At 38.1% G+C, this 23,128-nt stretch overlaps 1 protein-coding gene across 1 annotated transcript in view; it reads right to left on the minus strand.

Moving 5' to 3' along the window:
* The window catches only part of PTCHD4 (patched domain containing 4), a 188,087-nt gene extending 165,920 nt beyond the window's left edge, over positions 1-22,167 (minus strand). The window contains exon 1 of the mRNA XM_011354796.1: positions 21,720-22,167. Coding sequence (XP_011353098.1) covers positions 21,720-22,145 — 426 coding nt within the window. The 5' untranslated portion in view covers positions 22,146-22,167. The remainder of the gene's footprint in view (positions 1-21,719) is intronic.
* Positions 22,168-23,128: the final 961 nt, after the last annotated feature.

The raw sequence follows: 23,128 nt of genomic DNA on the forward strand, positions 1-23,128 counted from the left end.
AAAATTGGGATTCTGATTATTCCAGCAATGCCTCCACCCACATAGAATGGTTCATTTCCATTTTTCTTATTTTTGAGATGCCAAGAGATTCTTGGTGCCCCCACTTTAGAGACCTCCTACAATTTAATTGTGTCTATTTTTTAAAATATGTCTTTTCCTTTAGAGCACCAACACTAATGTTTTCTCATTTTGGTGTAGTCACTGAAAAATGTTTCTCATTTCAATCCTTCTGGTGACCTATAGGATAGTTTATCATTCTGTTTTAAACTAAAGAAGCCAAGGCTTAGAGAAATAGTTATTTATCCAAATCATATAGTTAATAAGTGATAAGGTCAGGTTGCAATCCTAGATCTGATTGCAGAGACTGAGCTTTTGTCCACAGAGCCCTGCAGCGTGGAAGGTGAGGATTGGGTTACTGCCCTTCTGTTTCTCCAGCACACATTCTCATACACAGAGGGGTCTAACTAAAATGTATGTTGAATGAATGAATGGCTAAACAAATCCTAAACAACATGTTTAATGTCTCTGTAAAAATATTAGTTATATCCTTAGCAGTTGCTATGTCTTGGTCTAGCTGTGACTGAGCCAGCCTGACTACTTCGTAATTTGTTTGAACAAGTCATTCAGACAGTCTGAGAGAATAAAAAATGAGAGAGTGAATACTCATGTTAATAAATTCGATAATACCAGGGAACAAATAAATATGTTACTCAGGAGAACAAATCAAGAAATAACTCAAGAACCTGCTATCTCTGATCTAGTTTACTTTAACTAATTTGCAAATACCTTCCCTCATAATTAAGACCTTTTCATTCGATATTCTTCAGTCACTGATTCCCCGATACATGCTTATGTTTAAACCTGTTTATCTCACTCATTCCATTTGGAGTTGTTCTTTTCCACAAATAAAAAAATTCAAAATGCAAGTAGCTCTGTTGAGAAGCTCCAGTTCTACAAAGTGTTTTGAGTAAACACTTCCGGTCTCCCCTGAATGGAATTCAGACAGATTTAAAAGTGTCAGTTATATTTCTAGCACCACAATTTCATTTTAAAATAAACAAATATACATTTAATTGATAGGATGGGTTGATTCTTCTCTATCTTTTTAATAGAGAACTGTATTAATTGTATTATTTTTATGAATCCTTATTTTGAACTTCTCCAGCAATTTCTATTTTCTTTCTATTGTATACTTCCAAACTTACTGATATTATATTGAAACAACTTTCTCAATTGTGCCGACTTTTAAAGGTTCTATACCTTATTTAATAATACATGTCTTACTATGCAGCAAAACATCTAATTTTTAATACAACTCATCACTTTTCAAATGAGATAAAACGAGGTTTCTGAAGGATGACTTCTTTGAAACATAATGAAACAGAGGCTTGTTTGAATTAAATGCCCTTCTTTGGGGTATATTAAAGCAAGTTGTTATTATAAAGTTAAAGTAGCTCAGGTTACATTGCTAACTCCTGAGGAAAGCATCGTGAAGGGAAAATCAGTGTGGATGCTCAAAATACCTCCCTTGGCACCATAGCAATAAACTGAATATTGCTTGGGATGTCTTGGATTCATTGTCAGAGCCTGAATACTGGGTTGCCTGGCTCATGGGCCCAGTCACCAGAATGTTTTTTTTTCCCTACTTTGTTCTTATGAGATGAGTAAAGACTTTAATAAATGAACCCAAATGAGATTTTGTTTACTAGAACTCTCCTGCTCTTCCCCTCTCTCTCGTTCTAATGACTATGACATCTTTTTCAAAAGGACGTACCTGTGACAAATCACCGAAGGCCAGTTTCCAGTTGGAAAAGGCCAGTTGGGAAATTCAATTTTTGTCTATCTATGTGCCCTGAGAAAATACCTCTATAAAGAACCAAATTATCATTTAGGAATTTGTATTGCTTTTATAACTGCATTGGTTGCATGCAGGCTTCTCCTAATACCTTTTACCATTGTCTATAATTACTTTCGGTGGAGCTAGACCCTAAACGGAGCCTGACCAATGAAAAAAATTTAAGTTTGGCTGTTTTTATTGTTTATGTCATGTGGAATCGACCACTCAGGCAAAGTAGATTAAAACATAAAACTCTCTGCAGTCATTGAGCATTATAAATTCTCATTAGAGTCCCACAATCAATGAAATTTGTCTGAACTGAACATACAGTATAGTAGCATACATATGGCCTCTGTCGTATATAAAGAAGGATATTATATCATTAAGATGTAAAACAGGTATCTGGTAAGAAAGTTACTTCTTTGAAGGCACATAAATAAAAATTCTAAGATGATCAGTTACCTGAAAAAGTTTTAATGAACTACTGTGGAACACCATTGTAGGAGCTGTGTATTCTGGAGGATTTAATGCAGGTCTAAAAGTAATATGAAACTCCAAGATGAGTTTAGAACAGGTACTAGGAAAATTTGAACTAAAATAAATGCAATAAATAAGCAAGTGTGAGAATAGAAACATTAATGAGAAACATTTATCATCAGGCAGTTGTTCAAATGTCATCTATTTTCTATAAACTGCAATTGAGCAGGTGTTACCCCTTTTCCATGATTACCGCTGCTATCTGGGGAAAATATTTTTTTAGAAGGACAAAATATTTCACTTTAAAAATGAATCGTACGATTGAGTGACATGGGCATGACAATATATAAAATGGAAAAAGGCTGATTTGCCAGGCCAACCTATCTTCTCTGAGTTACCAAGACAGGGAAAAATCAAGTTGGCAAATAGCATTTGCTCTACAGCTTCTCCTAAAGCTATGGAGGGTGGCTTCTGTGTTTTTTAGGCCTTTTCCTTCCTTAGTGCCAGGGACTAGGTTTTGCAATATTACCTTGAGGATTTAGCATCTCAGCTCAGCTGTTTCTGACTCTCCAAAATGAGGAAGATGAATTATTTAACATCCAGGAAGCACCAGCTGTGTTCTCTCCTAAATTCTGAGCTTCCCCTACCAACGAGATTTACAATTGAAATAGGTTTCTAATCTAAATAGGACGACAATTTTGACAAGTGAACACGACTAGAGAGTTTTTCCTCAGTGGAGAGGAGATGTTAGTGAGCATTTCTTAGCAGCTTGCACTGTGTGTCCTAGGAATTCTCCAGAGATTACAGCCCCTGTGTCCTGCCAAGTTGTCTGCTTCCTCCTGACACAGAAGGCACACACACACTCTAGGGTCACTAAAAAAGAAGATTTACGACATACAATATGTAGGATTTAGGTTGGGTACAAAGATGATTGTCCTGATGGTCTGTGTTACGGACAGAGGAGAGAAATCTGAGAGAACTCTTTTCTTCAATGTTCATATAACTAGAACAGTGGATCTCAATGGGGAGAGATTTTGTACCCCAGGGGACATTAACAATGTCAGGAGACATTTGTTTTCTGTTGTCACAACTGGGGAGAAAAGGAAATTACTACGAGAGTCTAGTGGGTAGAAGGCAGGATGCACTAGATGTCCTACAATGCGCAGGACAGCTCCTCAAAACAAAGAGTTATTAGGCCCAAAATGTAAATAGTGCTGAGGTTAAGAAACCCTGACCTAGAAAACTTGCACATTTGAGTTCTTTTAAATATGCACATCCTTGGTGGTCCTATAATAAACTTTTTCAAGAGGGCTTTCTATGACTTTAATTAGTCTACCTGAGCCAGTCCTAGGAAATAAAAATAATTCTCCCTGTATGTTTACTGAGAATAAAAATGGTGATTGACCACCCAAGCGGGAAGAGTCTATATATAGACTGGTTCTTCTTTTGTCCAAGTCCCTGCTCTTCTCCCTTGTTTGGGAACTAGCTCAAATCCTACCTCATTCCAAAAGCCTTAGGGAAAAATAAAAGTGATTGATCTATTGTTCCTCTGAACTCCTCTCTATAGGAAGAAATGTCTTCATCCCTCACTGGGCATGTACTGCCTTATGCATGCACTGTATGTGACATGTCAACTGAGTTGTAAATTCCTCGCTGGTAGGGATAGTATTTCATACTGCTTCAGTAACGTACAATCAATTATTATCTTACACATAGTGAGAACTCCATACATGTTTATTCATCATATCTCCCAATATTCTGGGTACCCTCAGAATGGTGGTTATTAAATGAAATTAGAAGAACTTTGGCTGCCAGTTTTCTCCAGTCTAAATTTGGGGCAAGAAGAGGTCATTTTAAAATTACATCAAATACGTTTCTATTTACAATGGTTCCTATGCTACAAAGCCAGGATGTGGACTTTGAATTTTGGCCTTCACAAAAACTAGGTGTCACCATGACTTACTAGGAAAAGAATTATTTAGGGTCATTCTATGTCGTTAATAGAAAAAGGAGTAATGGAATATCATAATAAAGAGAAATAGTTTTATAATAGAGAGATGTCATTATATTTGTCAGGTTTATTAAGGTTTTTGAGGAGTATTCCAAGAAAAGAGGCAGAGATTTGATCAATTAAGGGAGATGCACATAAATTGAGCTTAATAAAACTGCCTAAATTGCTTTGAAAAAAAATGCAATAGGGAATATTTTTATTAGTTCTAGGTGAGGATAGATTTGATGATACAGTGAATCTTTTTCCACTTATAATCTTGAGTGTCCTATGAAAACCATCGGGAATAACTTTAGACATATGATATGCAACTAACTAAAGACTGAAAAACCTTTGTGGTCAATGGTGTAGAAGTAAGAATGTAGGTGCTGCAGTAAGAATACTGGCTTCACTCCAGTCTGAGTGACCTTTAACCATCTGTGCCTCAGTTTCCTTGTTGTAAAAAGATAAAGTAGTGCCTCACTGCCCTGTTGGTGAGGACCAAATGAGTTCCTATATTTTATTTGGAGCAGCGTCTGCTCCAAATGACACAGAATACTCAGTGTGTGTCAGTGCATATCACTATGTGGTAGAACTCCCATGGTCCCACATTAGACATGGCATCATCTGTCCTTGCCTCCAAAAAATTAGAAGAGACTTCCTAACTTGCTGTCTTACTATATCTGAATGAAAACAAACAAATAACAACAACAAAAGCCCAGAGAACTCAAACAATTACTAAGAAAAATAAAAGTGTTGCCATAAGACAGTCAGATAACAATAACTCAATTTTCTGTAGAAGATAATCAAATAACTGGGCAATTATTTAACATTGCACTTCCTTTTGCTAATATGGAAAATCCTTAAGAAAAAAAAGAAAAAGGCACGTTTCCATTTTATGTTTCTTAACAAAGAGACTTAGAGTCCTACAATTTGTACGTAAATATTAACTCTCAAGCATACGTCAGACATCCTTTCAATCAGTAAAGAATGAGATACCTTTTGTTGATGATATTTACACATCCTAGTCTACACAGTATTATTGTGACCTTTTGTTAAGGATATAAAAGTGACTAATTCATTTAATGGGAATAAAAATGCTGATTTACCACCCAAGTGGGCACTAAGCACCAAGTCAGAGACATTAATTAAACCAGATATTACACACAAAAAAAGTAGAAGTAGCTCTTTATTCTTTGTCCTTATTAAAAATGCTCAGCCTCATAGCTGTGGTTGCTTTATAATTTATAAAAGATGTTTTATAGTTGTCCATATGCCTCATTTTTGCTAGTTAAATAATCCCACAATTATCTTAACAGTTACTACATGCTAGCGAGGAAAGACCTAAGGGTAGGATGATTTTTAGGGTCATGGAAAGTTCCACTATCCAACAATCTTCTGGCCAGGTTTTGTGGATGATTAATAACCCTCACATTTTTTCATCTTGATATTTCTTGGTCCATACCCATAAAATTTTCTTGCTTTGTGTTCATTTTTTATGTCCACAGCATTATTGGGATTTTATGCTGACTTCATAACCTTCAGAGTAACTGATCGTAGCAAAATATTTCCCTGCTTATGGAGAGCAGCTCTCCACTGACCTCAATTCTAATGAATACATTTTAAAAAAGAAAACATTTATTACCAATTAAAATAAGCATCTCTGAAAGACTTCTCCCACAAATAAAGAATATTTGTTTTTGTTTTATTATATAGCCCTTGAGGAGGCTGAATCTGATATAGCACCAGGTCTGGATTACCCAGAGCTCTAGGTCATTTTGTACTAACCTTAACATTCACGTTACCATGCTGTACTGATAATTTTTCATTTTCTTGCCTTTCTTCCTCACTAGACTGCAGGTTTAGGGCCTGTAACTCCATTGCCTAGCCCAGCGTCTGAAACAATAAAAATATGGACTGCATCTTCATTGAGAAATGCTATTCACTTCAGATAAGGCAAATACAGGGAGGAGAAGGCTTGGAGCAGGGAAGATACTTGTGTAACTTTAGAAAGAACACAACATATGTGTTTACCATTCAGGAGACATATCGATTTCCCAACCTTAAAAGTTTGCTAAAAACAAGAAAGCTTTGAGGTAAAGAATGACGTCTATGTTTAAGAGATTATTCAGCCAGAGGAGAAGGCCAAGAAGATATAAAGACCATTTCCAAAGTCACAGAAGATAGTTCAAAAACGATAGTATGACCAGGGTTCTCCTCTGAAAGAAGAACAAACAGAATACCTGTTTTAAATAGATTTAGAGAATAATTTTCATCTAGAGAGATAATAATTAGTGAGTAGGTTATTGGAGCACTTTATATATAACAGGGCTTTCTGAAGGGCATAGTTCTGATAACTTTCTAAAATCTCTCAAAGCCTTGAGAATATATATGCACACAATATGATGTTTTAAGGTGTGTCTCAATTACTTAACAGTTTTCTTTTTTTTTTAGAACAGTAGATAAAAGAGGAGTCAATTCCTTATTTTATACAGCTTGGCAAAATATAAGACGAGTATGGATTCAACTTTGTAAAATGCTTTTACTTTTTTCCAAAGACAAAGTATTTAATCCCCAAGGTAATATAAAGGGTATCAAATATGTGGCTTTCTTTTTGTGATGTATAATTTCCAGTTACCAGTGGCCACTGGCACACATCGCATCATTCATATTGAAACATCCTAGGGAAAACATCCTTTTACCTCATTGTCTCAAGTGACTTATAATTGTCATTTAAAAATAATAAGAGAGTGAGTATAAGATTTGTGAACCACTGGAATGCTAATGGAAAAGCTTTCTACTGACCCAAGAAGTGTACTTATATTGTCGTGGCTCTTATGTAGTTGGAATTACTGTAAATATTCATTGCTCTTTAATGAACATACTTTTCCTTTAATTAGACATGATGTTAATACTGTTTTAATATGGATTGACTTGCCTCGCTGATCTAAGGAGGTTAAGATGAGTTAGAAGTCACGAGCATGCTAAAACTAGTAGTTAACCTTCCCAGAACTTGTATATACGTCTAGAAAAGGAGTTTAATATTATTTTCACAGATGAAAAGATAGAAGATAAAGAATTTGGCTGAAGATTAAGTAAGTTTGGGTAAACTAAGAGTGGGAATATTTTGAAATTCTTTAATGTCATGCTTTTAATACTCAAAATGTGACAATTAAAAGGCCATTCATTCAACACATATTTCTTTATCTCCTATGTGTTTATCAAAAAGATGGGCTAACAAGAAAGCATTAACGAACTGGTTACAAATTAATAAATACTGATCACCTCAGGATATGAATTTAGGTTATCTTGATGGAAATCGAGGAGCTAATAAAAATAAAAATTGACTCTATTTCAAGCTCTAGTTTCATACTCCTTTGAGTTATCGAGATTTCTTATCTTTGGCTCTATCACCATAATTATAAATATTTACTGTGTGCCTACAGATTTTCTTTATTAATCTCTTTGCAGAAATGTATTAAGTAAGGATGCCTTTTAAAGTGTTACGGGATATATTTTTCCAATGACTAGCAATCTAGGACATCTTTCGAGCATAGCAAATTGATTAAGACATCATATTTCTGGCCAGTCAATACCAGATTAGGGAATTGCAGCCAAGGATGAAGTTGTTCACTTTAGCTACAGAGTTCCCATGGAGGCAGTTTACCTGGCGGGACAATGGTACTACAATTGTTGGTGTCAGGGCAAATGCTCTCTACTTTGAGATCCCAGACTGGGCCTGAAGCTGAGGTTCAGGAGAAGCAGCCTTATTCCTTTATTCTCTCATCCTACACATCTGCAAAGGAGCTGGGTAGGACAGGGGCTCTTTTCCTGGTCTAAGTTCCTTTAGTGTTTCTCAATCAGGTTATCCACTGGAATCATCGGCCAAGCTTAAAAAAATACCAATTCTCAGGAATTTTCCCCAGAGATTATGTTTCAATTATTCTGGGGAGGGGACCCAGGCGTCATATAATTGAAAAGTTGCTGAAGTGTTTCTTATAAGAATCATTGAGCAATACTAAGTGAAAAGCAAAAATTACTTTGTAGTAGGATAAGCTACAAGGTACTGTAAGAAGTTTAATCTTGGATGTGTTCCTTAACAAAGCCATTTACGGCATTTTTAAGTTGGTCTATAAATAAATCAGGTCCTTCTAATTTCTATTCAGGATTTTTCTTGGGACACCTGTTACCCTGGAGCTTGTTGACCTATATTTGTATCTTGCTTTCATAAGTGCACATACTTAGGAAAGCGACATTTTAAATCACATAAGAAAATGCTCTTTTCCTACGCTTCTGTTGACAAGCCAAGATATTTTGCTTTCCTCCTTATGCCTGCCTGTTAAGGATTGCAAAAACCAGCTCCGAAAACACTGCCCCAGAAATACTCCAAAGATAACAATAAATGAACAATTAAGTAAATTATATCACAGTTACTTGCCAGAATTTTGAGCAACCAATAAAATGATAATTGTAAAAATGCTTACAAAAAAATGAAAATAAACAAGATCAAAAAAGACATATACTCTGTACGGCAACTGTGTATTTTGCAGTGAAAGATGGAAATTGTTTATAGAACTGATGAGTGGGATTGTAAATGATTTTTCAAGTGGCTTCCTAATCTTTCTTTGGTGTTGTTATGATGTTGGATTTACATTAAAAAAAACAGCTAGAATTTATTAAGAAACTATAAAGTGCCAGAAACTAAAAATCTGCAGAGTGGATATTAATATTTTTTATTTTTTAACATATAAAAACTGAAGGATAAAGGCAGTAGATATCTAAAGTCAAAGTCATACAGTTAATAAATGAAAAAATTGGATTCATAGACTTGTGTTTCCTTTTAATTACCCTTTGTCATTATTTAAAAATTTTTAAAGAGGGTCTTAATCAATAAGCACTTTTCCTATATTAATCTATTAAGAAACAGGAACCTTATCAATAAAAACATGTGTTGCTTTAGGCTAAATGGACCAGATTGTCATGCTTATGATTTTAACATCATCAGTAAGTTTTCAGGATACTAAACTGAGGGAAAAATGAGAAGTGAGGGTCTCTTATCAATTACCAAAATATTCTTCTATCAGGAAGAAGACAAGTCGAGTCACATCAGTTTATAGACAATTTTTGAGATAAGTTAACTAAATTATAAACTTGAACACTGTTTAGTAAGAGGCATGCTGGTAAGATGTGATTAGTTAATCAAAAAATCTCTCAAGTTTCACAGTCTAGAAAGGATCTAATTCCTTAAAAATAATCACCAAGGTAAAAATAGTTGAAAAAAATGAAATGAAAATAAAAGTCACGTTGCTAACGCCAGTTTTATGTGCTATTCCCTTAGAGAGGTATGTTCTACCTGTGAAAAGGGGTCATAAACTAGTTCAGACCCTGAGCTTTTTGCCTCCCTGGGAACTCTGGCAGGGTGTCTGTCTGTCTCCAGGGGCACTTACTGGTGCCCCACTATCCCTGTCCTCATGCTCCATTACTCAGGCTCTGCCTGAGCCACCAGGGGATTTGCCTTACAGAGGTCATCCTGCAAAGTGTCTTGTGCAGAAAAACCTGGTTCCTGAGAAGGGAGAAACGAAAAGCTAGACTTTTCACACATTTCGTTTAAGCTAGAAATGTGAACAAGACATGATCCCTGCCCTTAAAAGCTTTATAATCTTGAAGGAAAATAAGACAGGCTCTAAATAGCACATACACTTTATTAGTGCTGTTGTACAAATATTTAATAGCATGCTTCAGCTTTGTTTTTAATAATACATTTCATACATGCAAAGGGTAACTTAGTCTGTCTAGGGGTTCATATTTTAGCTTGCTACTATTTCCAACCTACAAATTTTCACTCATCTGCACCCATAATCCCCTTTCTTTCTTCCTCTTTCTTTTCTTCTCTTTCTCTCTTTCTCTCTCTCTCTTTCCTTCCTTCCTTCCTTCCTTCTTTCTATAAAAGGAATCAGGACTTCTTTTTCACTCAGTTCCCTATGTTTTAAGAAATTAATTTCAATCTCTACCGTTGCACAGAGATGATAAAATCATTCACTTTGCATTTTATGTCCTCTATCAGTTTTGCTTATGATACTTTCACTCTTACCATATTCAAATGAGTAGCTTCCTAAATAACCCTCTTTCTAATCTAATGATTCTTAAATCTGAATAACTGATAGACCTTTAAAAAATCTTTTCTATCCACAGTGTTGACCTAAATTATTTCATTTATAATAAATGTCTGTTTTAATGGTTCTGGCTAATATGGACAGTTCCTCTTTTTCTTTTTACAATTTTTAAATTGAGATTTAGTTGACATATAATATTAGTTATATATGTGCAACATAATGATTTGATGTGTGTATATACTGTGAAATAATCACCATGATAAGTTTAGTTAACATCCCTCTCTTAGCAACTTTCAAATATACAACACAGTACTGTAAACTATAGTCGTCATGCTGTACATTACATCTCCAGGACTTATCTTGTAACTTAATTTCTTTAATTAAATTTTTTCTTTTGTATATAAATATATTTCATCCTCTCATAGATAAGACATAAAAGATATTTCTGCTATATGGGATCTTTATCCAATGTAGTTTTAGATAAGTTTTTTTTTTTCATTTATTTATTAATTTTCATTTTACTAGCAAATAAATTCTTGGGATTATTAAAACAATAAATGTAACTTGGGTTTCCTAAGGCCAGAGTATATAAACGAGGACATATAAGAGGAACTTAAATTTTACTTCTTTGCATCCCTACTTGAATAAGACAGAAACTCTGGCCCCTGCACACATTCACCCACACATTTCTAGGAGTCCTTAGAATATCGTTATAATTTCCAAACTATACCTTTCGTAGGATGATGGCCACTACTGTGATTTAGAACCGATGCCAGTCCCTATGACACTCTAAAGTCTATACTGGAGTCTTCCGATGTGATTTGTGAATTCCCATAGTGCTAGGTTGCCAGATAAAATACATGATGCCCAGCTAAATCTGAATTTTAGATAAGCAAATAATGCAGTATTTAAGACATCTTATACTAAAAATTATTATTTGTTTATCCAAAATTCAAATTTAACAGGTATCCTATACTTTTATTTACTATATCTGGCAACTCTAGCAGATACCCGAGCCATATTATTCTTCCTACAGCCTCTCCTGAGCTGAAGTCATGTGTGTGCTGTGTACAGGTGGGAAAAATGTCTCCCTCTCCCTCTTCTGGTGGCCTTTTGTCTCCTAAGCCCAAAGCTTGTGCCTTGTGTAGCTCAGGGCCATGCATGAAAATAGTTTTTAATATCTTTCTGTGATCATTAGAGTTTAGGCACAGCCTTAGAATGTCAGACAGAATGGAACGGACTTCTCAACTCACAACTTCCCCCAAAGGACTGGCCCCACAGACCTCTTCTTTACTGTCTAGCTATTCATAGGCAAATCAATTTATGCAATGAAGGCTACCAGCTTATTGGTTTGTTAGGCAGATACAGTTATGTTTTAGCAAAAACTTGTGACAAATCTGTAATACAAATTATACACTGATTAAGGGAACTGCCTTCAAAGTACCTCCAAAGTTCACAGAAGTGTTTTCTACCTTTGAAAGCACTCAGAGAAACTTCACGGAAAAAATGGCTTCGGGATCTCAGCTTTTAAGAGATGGAAATGAATTTGACAGTGTGAAAGAAATTCCAAGCAAAATTAAAAGTATGCATGAAGGTAAGAAAAAAAGAACATTTGGGATGGCATATATGATGTAAAATCTGGGGTCTGGCCAAGGAAAGTTGTCAATGGCTGTGGTAAAGAGTATGTAATTTCTTCTCTAGGCAATGGGAAGCCCTTGCAAGATTTAGTTAGAAGAAACTATAACCAAGAGATGCAGATGATCCTGCTACATAGGCTAGGCTCCAAGTGTGAGAAATTACGTGAGAGAAATAAGATTATCCCTTAAATAAAACAGGTAAGTGGTAACGAAGGCCCAAAGGGAAGACAGTGGAAAAGAAAAGGAAAAGAAATTTGATAAGGAGATTTTGGTCCTCCACCTTGGTAGCCCATTATAATCAAAAGAGGAGCTTTAAGAAATTCCAATGCCCATGCTGCCTCAAGACTAATTAAATCAGAATCTCTAGAGCCGAGACCTATGCCATCAGTATTCTTAAGGCTCCCCTGCTACCTCAGCCAACACTGAGCACTGCTGCTGTGGAACAGTGATTCTCATACTTCAGCAGGAATAAGAATCACGTAGACAGCTTCTTGGGCCCCAAGCCGAGTTTCAGTAGATCTGCAATGAAGCCTGAGAATTTCCATTTCTAACAAGTTCCCACTTCGAGAATGTCTAATGTAGAATGATCGAGACCTGGTAGTTAATAGTTAATTAGATATTACTTTGTATGTATCTTGGCTGGGGGGTTGGTGAAGAAGACTTAATCATAGGTGACTGAGATTCTGAGCCTGATTCAATGGCAGAATAGAGATGCCATTAAAATAGTTATAGGCATGGAAGAAAATGGATGTTTGGCTCGAATGAGAATATTGAGAGGTCAAACTATGAAAAAGACTGTTTCATGGAAATAATATGGGAGAGGAAAGGAGAATGAGTCAGTAAGAAGTAGAGAACCAACAGAGATATAGAAGGAATACCCAATGTCACAGAAGAGGGAAGAAAGAGGTCAAGAGTAGCTCTATGGAGAATATCACACAAAATTAACCACCAAGTTATTCCCAAACTCAGTGAAAACTGAAACCAAGGTCCCACGCTTTCCTTGTCTGCTCTTTACTGTCCTTAGCAAAGAGAGGTCATATTCAGAATGACGGCTCTGGAGGCAGCTCGAGCTTTTTAGTGCAAGAAGCAAAGGGATCTATGCCCCTCGTATTGTACTTACAAAGGACATTGTGAGAACTACCATGTGATAGATCTTTAGCTTTGAGGGCAAAACCAAATGGGTTTTTCGTCTAATCATGAGTTTGTAAGAAAGTCAATTAACAGTTCTGGATAAGGGAAGAATATCAGTGCTTAAGGATTTAAACCACTAGCATTTGTTAAGAATTTGCAACGAACCAGGTGTTGTTCTAAGTGCTATATGGCCTTCCTACTCAGCGGGTGGTTCATGGACCAGTGGCATCAGCTTCACTTGCTAGAAATGCAGACTTTCACCTGACCCCAGACCTGCTAACACAGAATCTGTATTTTTAAGAAGATCCCCAGGTGACAATTAGAGTTTGAGAAGCACCACTTTAGGTATCATGAACTCATTTAATCTACTCAATGCCAAGAGTTAGGAGTTATGATGAAGAAACTGAATTACAGAGGGTAAAATAAAATATTTGTACAAAATCATAGCGCTAATGGGGTAGAACAAAGAGATAAACCCAGAAAATCTAGATCCACAGTCTTTAATCTAATCTAGATCCACAGTCTTTAATCTAATCTTACACCAACTCTCAAGAAGTTGTTACCATGGCCCTTGGCACTCTCGCCATTGTCATTTTTTAATTTCCATGCACAGCGGCTTTTGTTCAATGCATCTAAGGGATCTTGTCTTCTGCGTTATACTCTTGGTTTTACCATCTAACTCACTCTTGAGTGTTAACTCCCTGTCGCTCTTCAGCTCTCAGCTCACAGTCACTTCCTCAGGAAAGCCGTTTCTCACGCCCCAAGACATGGTATGCTACTTTTACAGCACCATGTGTTTTTCCTTCATAATAATCTGTAATTAGGAATTTATCTATATGATTTTTGTCTTTTTCACTAGACTCGAACTCCTGGAGGTCAAGCACTGCATCTGTTTTGTTCCTCACCAAATCTCCAGTGTCTGGTACATGGCAAATACAAAAGTTACCCGAATTAATGTGTACATGAATAGCTTTTGAATCTATTGTGCCTCCTGCCCACATTAGCATGACCTGCCGTGGCAATCAGAACTGAACATTCTCTCCCTCCATGTAATTTAGAGACCTAGTGAGGTGAGAGAACAGACTGAACATTCAAAAGGGAAGTGCAGCCTTTGAGGCTGAACCCTAAATAGCCAGTCAAGCCTCCATCTGCCACGAACACCTGGAGCTGCATTCAGAACCTTCTGAAGCTACGGGAACACTTTAAATGTGTTTCTGCTTTCCAAAACCTGAGCCTATATTGTGCCTTCAGTGTTTGAAACAGCAAAGTTAGAGTGGCCCAGGTGAGGTCTTCCCATGTTGGGAGGGTAGCTCTGGAGGGGAAACAGTGGCTGTTCTAACACAAATCCTGTAACTAAACAGAGTCCATTCATTCTGAGTGCTGCTCATCAGGTACCTTTCAGAGATCCTGAATTCCCTTGAATGACAGAGAATGAGCCTTGATTTCAATGAATGGCACTGTCATAATAATCCTGTCTGAGGAAAGCAAGGATTGCAAGGCTACTTTAAAAATACACGCCTCTGTAATTGTGTGTTTCATTTTTCCCCAAATACTCTTGCTCCTATGTATAGTTCCTATAACTTATGTTCTCATGTGATAGTTAACAAAATTAGTCTGACTAGGTTTTAATATTGCTAGTACCGTGAAATTACTGCAAAGGAGCTTGAAAAAAAAAAAAAAACGCTGTTGTTTTTTCTTAAAGAGTTGGTTAGATTTATTTTTAACATTTTTGGAAAATTTTGGATGACAGTAATCAGATTTAAGTTTAACTCAGTGACAGACCCAACTACTCAATGTGGGATAGCTGCTGATAATTCTTCAGGCACTTCTTCAATGGCTCTATCACATGACTAAATGATATGGCTGTGGGCTCAATTACTCAATTTTCTTATGGTGTTTTGATCTGAATTGACATAGTTGCTCCAAACTTGAGCCATGAATGAGGAATACCAAGGTCAACCTTGCATCATAGACCTGACCTTCTCAAACTCTCAAGTGCACATGAATACCTAAGGAGTTTGTTAAAATGCAGATTCCAGTAAGTAGAACTGTGTTGAGACATGGGCGTTTTAATTTCTAACAAGCTCCCAGCTGCTGTTGCTACTACTTACTGGTCCATACACAACACTTTGAGAAGAAAGGTCTTAGAAAACACAATGTAATTGGTTTTGTGGCTTACAATGTGACTTGGCATGCTTTTAAGTCAGAAGCATTTCCTAAATGTTTCTTTGGGCCAGGGATGCATATAATTCTGTCCACCTCTCACTGGCAGAAATAATCAGAGAAATGAGTCACTCCCATGATTCCACCCTGTCGGGGGGGCCTGCCCTGGGCAATTTGTTTGACTAAGTTAGGGAAGAAAGAGATCTGCCCTTCAATCTAGAGCTGTCTCATAAGAAAATGTAGAATCTTGAAATTTCAAGATATCCTCTTTAATATCGTTTATATTGAGCATGCGTAGAAATGTCTGGACGTATCTGGAATAGGTTTGAACATAGGCTCTTCAACTCTAAAACCAAATTAAAAGCAATGTGGTCTAATTAGGGTATAACTACTGAGATAAAGTGAAAAATATTCTCCAAACACATTATATTTGGAAAGGCACAGTATCATAGTTTGTTTCGGTTATAATAACATTTAAAGTAGAAAAGATTAAGAAAAAACTATTAGAGTTAATTATTGCTTAAAGTGACAGGAGAGGCAAAAGAATATTTTTTGTGTGTGAGGGTTTGCGGGGAGTGGCCTTAGTCTCTCCTACATTTCCATCTTGCCGCGTCTCTTTGCCTTCTCCCTACTCCACTCCCAAGTCCTGGGTGGCCCTGGACCACTAGGAAACTACCATCAGCTGAGCTGATGGCAAGGAAATGAGAAAAACAATAAAACAACCATTTCTGTTCCTTTTTTTTTTATCCATCTCTTAATTCTTGAATTTACAAAATGGAAAGAAACATAAATAAGTACTTATGAAAATTACTTAATTTAAAAGTAGGTCTTTGTTGAAACCAAGGAGTAGGATCTAGGACCCAATCAATACCAAGCAAGTCTTTTGCCGACTTGGTGCTAGGAAAAATTTAACAAACAGACATCCTGTTATAGTGGCTACGAAATATATGTGCAATAGTTTAGTTAGAACCATTCAACAGCATAGTTCAAATCTAATCAAGCACATCTACTTTACCCTGAAGGAAAAATATTTTAGAACATGTCCCCAAATCTATTGTAATTATATTTAACTACTACGTGGTAGAATGTTACACAAGAGTCCTAGAACTTGACTCTCAGATTGGTGATGGGAATTGTTCAAAATCATGAAACTCACCTCTAAAGAACGGGCATTAAAACTTAGGTTTCCTAAATATTTTCCAATTTGCTCCTTTTTATGATATTGCATTATGCCATGTTATTTCACCAATCCTTTTTCCCTGATGCCAGTTTAAGATAAAAATACGCCAGCTTGTCTGACACATAAGCCCCTGGCTCGGAACTTTGGGTCGCATTATATAATTCTCACTTTCAGTTGATCCTGGAGCCTCACCTTAACCTGTTCTGAGCTGATATGAAATTATATTAGAGGTAAAATCATGTACCAGTGAGGAATTTGCTAAACTTCTGTGGCAAGTTTCACTGTAGACAGAGAGTGGGAGTTTTCCCAAACTGCGAGCTTTACTTCCTTATGGTCAGGTAAAGGAAGTGAAGCTTCACTTTATCTTCCGAGCTGGTCTCTCTGACTGAGGGTGAGGACTGGTGTGAAAGAGCAGTAGGGGTCTTTTCACAGGGATTTGAGATGGCTCAGGAGTTATAGCCCTAGTTCTTTTTTGGTACAAAGGGCTGCTGTTACCGAGAACGATACATGATATGCTGGTTAAGAACATGAAGTTCAGTGCCAGACAGACCTGAATTTAAATCCCAGTTTCAAAATGTACCACCTTAGGAACCTCACAGATGTCACTTAACCACCAGGTTTTCAGTTTCCTTACCTCCAAAAGGGAAATATAAATAATCTTTCTAACTTATAGACTTGTAAACATGACATGCTATGTATAAAACACCAACAGCACTTAGAACACAATCAGAACATTCAGTAAGGTAGCCACGTTTTCACCTATTAAGAAATAGAACCAGGAATGTAAGCTTACATCTAAGTATCAGAGAAGATCCTGATATGAATGTCTTATGAGGTTTTAGAATGAATTAGGGAAAGGAGCTATTTTTTGAAAAATAATGTTGGTCCTCACTTTCCACATTGGCTTAAGTTGCCTGTCTATTGAAATCTGAACTAAATATTAATGGCAACGTCTTCTGAACCGGAAAGATGTACTTGAAATGTACCCACAGAAACTTGTGTTAAAAAGCAAGAAGTGTTTCTTTGCTCCTATTCTTATTTGTAGTACATCGAAGTACGTACACTTCACTTAAACATCTGTCCAAAGGTATGATATTAATGGAATTTAATGAGAAGGACAGGCTGCAAGGGAATCAAATCTGTGTCATTGCTTTCTCACCATTTGTCATGGACCATATTTCGCTTCTTCACTTTTTTTTTCTTTCTTTCTTTTTCTTTTTTTTTTTACTGTGACCAAAATAAAGAAAGAGGGACATATGAGATTTGTTACTTTCTTGGAACTAGCCAGATGGAAAAGTGAGGTCATGGGGATTATTGCCTGCTACCACCTCAGTCACTTAAATTATAATGAAAATATTTCTCGGAGTGCAGAGTAGTCCTTGCTTAAGGATTTTGAGAGCCTGGATTCAAGAGACTGGATTCAACAATATGTTATGTATTTAACTTGAAAATTCGGTCTGGCCACATTGCATTAACTTATAAAATATATGTTTTAATATGTAAAAAAAGGCCCCCAAATTACTGGGGTCAAAAAACACTTTACAGAAATCTAGAGAATGTAGAAAATATCTTTAAAATAAGAGCATTCCTTAAAGGTTTGATGTGATGATAATTTTGAGCCATTACAGTATAAATATACAATTAATCAACAGACTAATCAATGATATGAATATTATCCACATGGAATTGGACAAGGTTGGGGTCAGGGAATGTAAGTAATACAGAAGGAATATAAAACACGACCTTTGTGCCTAATCAGGGATATAATAATATAAAGATTATAACAACAGGCACAATCGTAGATTTTATATTATATAGGTGTAAGAATTTCAGATTTTGGCATCTTTTCTATACACCACTTGAAAATGTGTATATATTTCATTTCTCCTATAGTATTCTAAGCTGATTGCCGCTTTTTTCATATCAGCTTTATCTGAGCCTCTGTTTGGAATTCCATACCAGTAACTTTGTGTCCCTGCTTGTCTGGATAACCCTGTCAAAATAATCATGTTTATCAGAAGTTCTAAACCTTTCTGTGGTCAGGACTACTTGGATGTCTTAATAATATTTGCGAGATGCCCTTCTGATTGTCATAACTAAGGTTTTTGACCACTCTTTTCTGTCAATCAGTGTTTATACATCTTCAGACTACCTCTAAGCACTGACCTACTTGCTTCCTTCATGTCATGAGATTGCCAATTCCTACTCACATTATCCAGCCACTGGGATTTATTTTGCATTTTTCTTCAACTACTGATTCCCTGCCTACCAACAGCATCTTTCAGCACTGAAATTTTCCATATTGTCCAAAGTTGGAAAGATTGGTGACCCGAGTATGAAAGAGGAAAGCAAAATAAATTAGAGGGCTAAAAAATGGTACGTATAAAAATTTTCCTCAAATATCCTACACCAGTAGCTCTCAAACTTTTTCATGCATCAGTATTATAGGGACAGTCTTTGAAAATCACTGCCACACATGAATTAAAACCATTTCCAAATAACATGTAATCAAAAGAAAAGGATATCTCATTTTGCTCTGTGTAAGGGAGTTCTTACCCTGAAAGTCCTTGGGGACCTTTTGATAGGATTCTAAGTATCCATGGTATTGCACAAATTATATTTTACATTTCATTACCATGTGTGAGATTACATCTGGATGCCTGAGAGAGCCCATTGTTCTCAAAGGATTCTTAAAGGATTCATTTGCCCAAACATAGCTTAAGCATCTCACTGATGTCATGCAGAGGAAGTCAAGCCAACACACTAGAGGAGACACTGATATTAGAATGTAGCAGAATAAGGGCTTTACAGTTTATAGAACCAATGTATAATTCTCCTGTTCTTTTTAGGGTTAGTGGAATAAGTCTACAATTATTACATTGACCTTCATAATCAATTATTTCACTCTTTTATGATTATCTACTGATTCCTATCAAGATGTAGATCAATCAACCAATCAGCCAAAAAGTTTAGATGGAGCCCCTATTACAAGCTTAGCACAGTGTCGGCTGAGTGGTGGACGCAGACATTGCAGAGTCCCTGCTTGCAGTTAACTCTGGGTAAGGACACTGACATCTGCTACTTTTAAGCCCCATGAGAGTAAGAACCTTGATTTTCTTGCCTCAAACTCTGTCTCATGTGCTTAGAAGAGCACCTCATAAATCATAGAAATACAACCGATGATTACTAAATGAATGAATAAGAGGCCTCAGGGATTTGTACTGTAAATGTCATAATGATATTGTCAGAAAAACAAAATGTACACAGTGGCTGATTGGACAAAACTCTTAACACCCGAAGAGTACTGCTGAATAAAGACATAAGGAACCCAACGAATAATTCATATTAATAAACTGCAGACTAGCCTTGATAAGGAAAACAAACTGAAGTTAAACATGACACATTTTCAGACCTTTCTATACGCCAGGTGTGTGGCATAAGAAAGAACTCAGTTAAAAGCCTATAGGCTAGGACCATCCCTCTCCACCAAATCCTTTTCTTTAGCAATCACTAATGTTGATGTCAAAGGAGTCAAGAAATGAAAAGCATTCTGCCCAACCACATATATTCATCATGCTCCTTTCGATAAGTGTGAAGCAGACAAGCCCTTACCTAGATTTCAAGCTGATGAATCATCTGTCTAGTTTCACTAAACCTTAAGGGGCTGCTCAACTAAACAAGGGGCTGCAACACTGTCAGCCTCTGGATGCATTTAAACAAGACCAATGTGTTAAAAGAAGGCAGATAATGAGGTTTCCTGAGGAATCCCTAGTTTCTTGGTGCATTAAATCCTCCTTCAGTTAAAAAAAAAAGCCTTTTGATCTCAAAAATCCTGAGAAAACTATTTTTTAATAGCATATAGCTGTTATCAGATACATAAATAGAAAAATTAGTGATTTCCTATATTTAGGTCATCCATTTACTGAAACTGGGGTTCCTCCTATTCCATTATCTCCATAAACACACACACACACACACACACACACACACACACACACACACACACACACACATCTTCATACCCATTAGAAAAAAGAAAATTCCTTCTTCTGGGGAAACACCTGTCTTGGGAATTCTTGGTTGTGCAATTTCTGAGCCTGCACAGGGTCGATCCTACAAATGGTGCAGTGACTCTTTTGGAAGTCACATTTGTCCCTGAAACTTCAGTCACCTGGAGACTGCATGCCTCATTGCCTGCAGCAGCTCAATCCTGACAGTGTAAGATGAGTTTAGAAATCTCATTTGAGCAATGAAATCTGAATTGAGCGTTTAAACAGCTATATTTAATACTGAAATAATTACTCTTTGCAATTTTTGCTGACTGTGGAATTTTTTCTTTTCTTTTGCTCTTGGACTATAATAATAATCTTACTTTGGTTTGGAATTTATTTTGAGAAGAAAGTAACAGGACTCAGTAAACTAGTACATCAGTTAATTGCACATCCCCATTTTCACACATGAAAATTTTCTGCTTCTTTTGCTATGCAAACACACGTACATGTAATTCCTGGAATCCCAACTACATTCATACCCACTGCTTTCAGACACATTTTCACAGGGCACCCAGACATAAAGTCCCTACATGTCAAAATCAAGTCAGGCTGAAGATGTAAATAGGTGGATATGGCATCAGTGGATGTGTAATCAGTAATAAGAAATACATTGAGCCCCATAATGAAAAGAAATCCCCCAAATTGTTCAGGATTCCCCCACCCCCTTCCATTCACTGATTTATTAACCCTGAACAAAGATGTAATTGCAGGGTCTCAGAAACAACTTTTTTTCCTTTTTTTTTTTTTTTTCATTTTTGGTATTTGTTTTGGCTTTGAATTTCTTAGTATCTAGTCGTACCATTCATTGCCTCTTTTCTTCACTCAGTTGCCCATCTTTTCCCCCCAAAATGAAAGAAGCATCAGCTTCTGAGTCTTAAGGATGAGACCTCTGCATTTTCTTTGCTTGTTTAGGGCAAGAAATGAAGTGCTGCCTCTTTAATTGGCAGAAGCATGCAGGAGGAGCATACCTTTAATTTAGTGTTGGGATACCTCACTTGCACCCTGGCTGTTGTCTTATTGGAGACGGCAGCCTGCCTGAGATCCTCTAGCACTGAAATAATATCATCCAGCACGCATTTCTTATCCTGATTTCTCAACACACACAGATGGGAAAAAGTATAATTATAGCCCTTGTGGTTCACCTTCATTTCCAGCACGGCTCGGTGGGTCTGCAGGATCCCCTCAGCCTGGAGCAAAATATTGTCCCCGGGTGGGGAGAGGAGGATCACCCTGCCATACCTCCCAGGGGTGTGTAAGTCCGAATAAAGCTGGCTTTTGGACTGGTCCAGCGGGAAAAGGCTGCTGGCCAGGCTGCGCTCGATCTTGGCCAGGCTGTGGCTGGGAGCGACCAGGCGCTCCAGGTCGCCCTCGGGCTGGAAGCGTTTGAGCGCGCTGAGGCCGAAGGTGATGGTCAGGACTGCGGGCACGGTGAGGAAAAAGACCGGGTGCCGGCTCACGCACAAGCCCAGCCTGTGGCAGAACGACTGGAGCCCTCTGCGAAGCACCTGCCGCAGCATCCTCCACCAGATCCAGCTTGCAGGCGCTCCCGGCCGTCTTAAAAAGCACATGTGACATGTGTAAGCGCCGAGCCACCCCCTCTCCCCCATCCCACCGCCTCGGGGCCAGCCTTCCTCCCCACCGCCGCCGCATCCCCACCCCCTCCGCGCTCACCCCCGACCACTCCTCCTGGTCTTTCCCCGGCCCCACCTCCATGCGCTCCTACTACTCTTTCAAACACTGCAGCAAGTTGCAGTAAGGCGGGCAAATATCGACAGCGCGCGTGGGGGCGGGCGGCGGGCGCTGCGGGGGCACGGTGGGGCCCACCCCCTCCCCAGCCTCCCCACGCCCTCGCCGCCTCCCGCGCCCCCTCTCACCGCATGAGCAGCGATCCCTCGGTCTAGCCCTTCATCTCGCTGCTGCAGTCCCCCGGCCTCCCTCGCTGGAGGTGGCTCCGTGCGGAGTGTCCCACGGATGTGGATTTCCTCTCCGTCCTGGTGGGGTTCGGTGCCGAAGTGGAACCATGTGCCTTGGTGTTGTAAGAAGCAGACATGTGCCCCATAAGGAGCGGGAGGGGGGGGTGTGGGAGGGAAAAGAGAGGGCGGGAGCTGGGGTTGGGGGCGGGGGGGGTGGCTAAGCTTTTCTTTTTTTAAGATGCTGACAGTTATTTTTAGAGTTTTGTTTTCCTTCTTTCCTCCCCACTGGAGTGAATGGAAGAGGAAATGGGTGAAGGCGCTGCTGGCCCATTGGAGCGGTGGCAATTGGAGTCCAAGAAAGGCGGGGCGGGGTGAGGGGACGTGGAGGAGGGAGCTCCTGGAGGTAGGCAGCCTTTTTTCCCCTCCAGTTTCCCTCGAATTCTGCTTTTCGTCTGAAGAAAAGGAGCAGAGAGGATGATGCTGCATTTTTAACATACCACAAATCACGCAAGGGATTTCCTTGCAACACCTTTCACACTGTCATTCCACAGACTAGTCAGCTGCCGCCGAGGGCTGTCAGAGACCCTATCTACTGGCGGCGCGTTAGGGCTCTAGGGATCTCTTCCTTCCTCTGGTGA

This window comes from Pteropus vampyrus, unplaced genomic scaffold (genome assembly GCF_000151845.1).
Source record: "Pteropus vampyrus isolate Shadow unplaced genomic scaffold, Pvam_2.0 Scaffold18, whole genome shotgun sequence".
Classification (NCBI taxonomy): domain Eukaryota; kingdom Metazoa; phylum Chordata; class Mammalia; order Chiroptera; family Pteropodidae; genus Pteropus; species Pteropus vampyrus.